This window comes from Lupinus angustifolius, unplaced genomic scaffold, assembly GCF_001865875.1.
Source record: "Lupinus angustifolius cultivar Tanjil unplaced genomic scaffold, LupAngTanjil_v1.0 Scaffold_18_12, whole genome shotgun sequence".
In the NCBI taxonomy this organism is placed as follows: Eukaryota; Viridiplantae; Streptophyta; class Magnoliopsida; order Fabales; family Fabaceae; genus Lupinus; species Lupinus angustifolius.
Window position 1 is genome coordinate 1 of NW_017719113.1, and position 4,828 is coordinate 4,828.

Consider the following 4,828-nt stretch of genomic DNA (forward strand, 5'->3'; position numbering starts at 1 on the left):
TTCATCATCATCCCCTTTGGCTAAAACAACCAAATACATGTAATAAAACATTATAGCAACTCCATTAACACAAGTTGTTCATGGTTTCAACAAAATATTTTCATAAGTTCAAGAACATCACCATTTTCGGTTTTGAGGAGAAAATGAGTTAGAAAGCGTTTTAGAAAATTTCAACGGTTGAATATATTCTCGACATACTCATGAACAACATAATTAAATCTCATCAACATCCATTGGTTGAATGTTGAGAGATCAAGGATTGAAGATGGAAGAAACAATTGAAAAAGGTGAAGAGATGATTTACCTTCTCTTAGAAAATTTTGCAAATGAAAGAGTGTAAGAGTGAAGTGTGAGGGTTTAAGGAGATAAGGAAATCAGATTTCCCTCTAGGCAATCACAAAAAAAATCTCCTAGGGTGGCTAATGATGAGCTCATGAGATATTTGAGAAAGTGATGTGAGATTTGCTTTACATAAGTCAAATTTCACATCCCAATGCGAAATGATCACTTCGCGGATATGTGCGATAAACATGCCCGAGTATTATAAGCCAATACTCGATCGGGTGTTATAAATCCCCGATTCTAATATCTGATTAGAATTTCGGATTTCGGCATTCCGAGTGAAAAATATTTAGAAAATAGGTATGTGTGTACTCAGGGTCTATATTCACTCGAAATGAAATTACAAAGTGAACAGTGCAATCAGAATTCGATTCCGAGTTACGGAACTCAAAAACTACTTTTTGAGCCGTATCGGGTGATATTCGGCCCCGACAGCGGTCCGAAACCGACTGTCTCCGAAAATCATGAACATTTACTACCAAATCGGAAATAGAATTACAAGACTAAAACTCATCCAGAGTTTCATCTAATTCTTTACCGAAAATTCCCATAAATTCATTTTCGAAAATATAATTAATAACAATATTAATAAAATCTTATAAGTCAAAATCGTAAAATTCGCGGTGTTACAATCCTCCCCCTCTTAAAAGATTTTCGTCCTCGAAAATTGAGCATACCTCTCACTCAAACAGGTGAGGATAGGATTCTCTCATCGCATCCTCGACCTCCCAAGTCGCATCTTCGCCATTCGCTTGACTCCATATGACCTTAACCAAAGCGATTTCTTTCCCTCGAAGAGTCTTGATACTCCGATCACTGATCCTTACTGGCAATGTCTCAAACGTAAGATTATCCTTTAACTGATTTGAATCGGGTTCGATTATGTGCGATGGGTCACTAATGTATTTTCTAAGTTGAGACACATGGAAAACGTTGTGTAGATTGGACAATAAAGGTGGTAAGGCTATTTGGTAAGCTACTGGTCCAACGTTCCTAAGGATTTGGTAAGGTCCAATGAATTTGGGGGTAAGCTTACGGGCTTTTAATAACCTGCCAATACCAGTTGTCGGAACCACTCTCATGAATACATGACCGCCTTCTTCAAAACTGAGAGGGTTCTTCCTCTTGTCATAGTAGCTCTTTTGTCTGCTATGAGCTGTCTTCATGTTCTCCCTTATCATTCGAATCTTGTCCGTCATTTCTTGAACCACATTGGGTAATCAAATTCTCCCCCGTTTCAAACCAGCATAACGACGTTCTGCATTTCCTGCCGTACAAAGCTTCATACGGCGCCATACCGATACTTGAATGAAAGCTGTTATTGTAGGTGAACTCGACCAAATGCAAATGATCAACCCATCTTCCTGGGTTCTCCAACACACATGCTCCAAGAAGATCCTCCAATGATTGGATCGTCCTTTGTGATTGACCATCGGTCTGCGGGTGATAAGCTGAACTCATGCTCAACTTAGTCCCCAAAGCTGATTGCAAACCATTCCAGAACTTGGAAGTGAAGCGCGGATCTCTATCCGAGATGATACTAGTGGGAATACCATGCAATCGGACAATCTCTTTAATGTACAACTCCACCAATCTCTCCAAAGAGTACTTCATGTTGATAGGCAGAAAGTGGCTTGTCTTGGTCAAACGATCCACAATTACCCAAACAGCATCGTAACCTAGGCAGAAAGTGAGCTGTCTTGGTCAAACGGTCCACAATTACCCAAACAACATCGTAACCCTTCTGAGTCTTCAGAAATCTACTCACGAAGTCCATCGAAATGCTGTCTCATTTCCAAACCGGAATATCCAATGGTTGTAGTTCTCCACCAGGTCGCTTGTGTTCAATCTTCGCTTTCTGGCATGTCAAGCAACGGGAAACATACTCGGCTACCTCTTTCTTCATCCCTGACCACCAGAACATTTTCTTCAAATCTTGATACATCTTGGTAGTTCCTGGGTGAATACTCAACTTGCTCCGGTGTGCTTCGTCCAAGATTGCCATCCTCAAATCAGGGTCTGTTGGCACGCAAATTCTGTTTTTGCACTTGAGTACCCCATCGGTCCCAATTGAAATTCTGGAGCTTTTCCTTCGACCAACAGTCTTTTTCTTTCTTGCAGTTCTGGGTCTGAATCTTTTAAACCTTTCAATTGCTCCATGAACTTATTCGTTACGGTGAGCATGCCACAAATCAAACTCTTAGGTCCAACTTGAACCGCTAGATTTAAATCTCTGAATTCTTCTGTCAAAGCTTCATCTCGCTAACCATCATCGTCGAGATATTCAAAGACTTCATGCTTAATGCGTCAGCTACCACATTTGCTTTTCCAGGGCGGTACTGAAGATCGAAATCATAATCTTTGAGGAATTCTATCCATCTCCTTTGCCTCATATTTAGTTCCTTCTGATCAAATACGTACCTTACACCGTACAGATGGTATCTCCAAATCTTGAGAGCAAATATGATCGCAGCTAGTTCCAGATCATGCGTTGGGTAGTTCTGCTCATGAGTCTTCAACTGTCTTGACGCGTAAGCCACTACTTTCCCTTGTTGCATCAACACACAACCTAACCCTTGCTTCGACGCGTCACAATACACATTGTAGTTCACGCTATGATTTGGAAAGATCAAAACAAGTGTTGTGGTCAATCTCTTCTTCAATTCCTGAAAACTCTCTTCACACTTGGCCATCCAGACAAACACTTCATCTTTCCTTGTCAGCATAGTCAGTGGCAATGCCAGTTTGGAGAATCCTTCAATGAACTTCCGATAACAGCCCGCCAAACCAAGGAAACTCCTGATCTCCATTACTGACTTAGGAGAATTCCAGTCTCCACCTTTGCAGGATCCACTGCAATTCCTCCCTTCGAGATCACATGACCGAGAAAATTTACAGACTCTAGCCAAAACTCACATTTCGAAAGTTTGGCATAAAGCTGGTTGTCTTTCAATATCTGCAGCACCACTCGCAGATGCTCGGCATGTTCTGCAGTCTTTGAGTAAATTAGAATATCATTGATAAATACGACCACAAATGTGTTGAGATAAGGATGAAAAATTCTGTTCATGTAATCCATGAATACTGCAGGAGCATTTGTTACACCAAATGGCATTACGAGGTATTCATAATGACCATAACGCGTCCGAAAAGCAGTTTTTGGAATATCCTCCGACTTCACGCGTATTTTGTGATATCCAGATCTCAGATCGATCTTAGAGAACACTGTAGCTCCTCTCAATTGATCCATCAAATCATCATTCCTCGGCAATGGGTACTTGTTCTTGATGGTAACCTTATTCAGCTGCCGGTAATCAGTGCACAACCTCATGCTACCATTCTTTTTCTTGACAAACAATACTGGTGCACCCCACAGCGAAACGCTAGGTCTGACAAATTGCTTCTGCAGCAGATCTTCCAACTGCTTCTTCAACTCCGTTAGCTCCAACAGTGCCATCCTATAAGGAGCGATAGAGATCGGTCCAGGTCCAGGAACTAGATCGATAACAAACTCTATCTCCCTTACTGGAGGTAATCCAAGAATGTCTTCCGAAAATACCTCGGAGAAGTCTCTGACTACAAGTAGGCTCTGAATCTCTGCTCTACCTTCCTTTTCCAACGAAGCCAACATCAGAAATACCTGAGCTCCGTTCTTCAACAACTTCTCCATCTCGTTGGCAGATGTATTTTTAGCCTCATAGTTGGGTTCACTGGTTTCTATAGGTTTTCTAAACACTACGGTCTTACTAAAACAGTTCAAAAGAACATGATTTTTAGATAACCAGTCCATCCCTAAAATGATATCTAACTGGGATAAGGGTAGACATATCAGGCCCACAAAAAATACTCAGTTTTCTGAAGTTATCGGACATTGGGAACACACGGTTGACACGATAACTGGTTCACTGGTGGGGGTGAATACAAGCAAATCATAAGGTAAAGATACAACAGGTAAAGCTAAACGGTTGACAACATCAATAGTAATAAAGGAATGGGTCGCACCCGAATCAAACAGTACAGATAAAGGAATCTCGTTAATGTTGCAGGTACCTTGAATGAGATCTTCGTTAGCCCCGACCTCTGCTCCACTCATCGTGAGCACTCTGCCCTGAGCCCTGGGTCGTGCCACCTGCATTGAGTTCACTGCTTCCCTTTTTAGCTTTGGGCATGAAGACTTGTAGTGTCTTACCTCATTGCAAAGAAAACAAGTCACACAGGTGTTACCAACGTGCCTTCCCTTACACTTGGGACACACTAGTGTCGCAGTCTGATTGTAGTTCCCGACAGACGAACTCATCCTGCTGTTGTTTTTGTTGTGATTGTTGTTGTGGTTATTTCTGATGTTGTTGTTGTTTCCTAGTCTGAAGCCTCTGTTTTTATAAGGCTGAAAGCTCCTCTGATGACTTCCTGAAGAAGACATAGCAGACCTTTGATTGCGGTTGAAGGGCCTTCCCCTTCCAAACCCATGTCCACCACTCCTCTGTGG

At 41.7% G+C, this 4,828-nt stretch overlaps 1 protein-coding gene across 1 annotated transcript; it reads right to left on the reverse strand.

Annotated features, from left to right (window-relative positions):
* Nucleotides 1-4,189: 4,189 nt before the first annotated feature.
* On the reverse strand, nt 4,190-4,639 carry LOC109338123. The gene has a single exon (XM_019575267.1). The coding sequence runs from the start codon at nt 4,637-4,639 to the stop codon at nt 4,190-4,192; it is 450 nt and encodes a 149-aa protein (XP_019430812.1).
* Between the last annotated feature and the right edge of the window lie 189 nt (nt 4,640-4,828).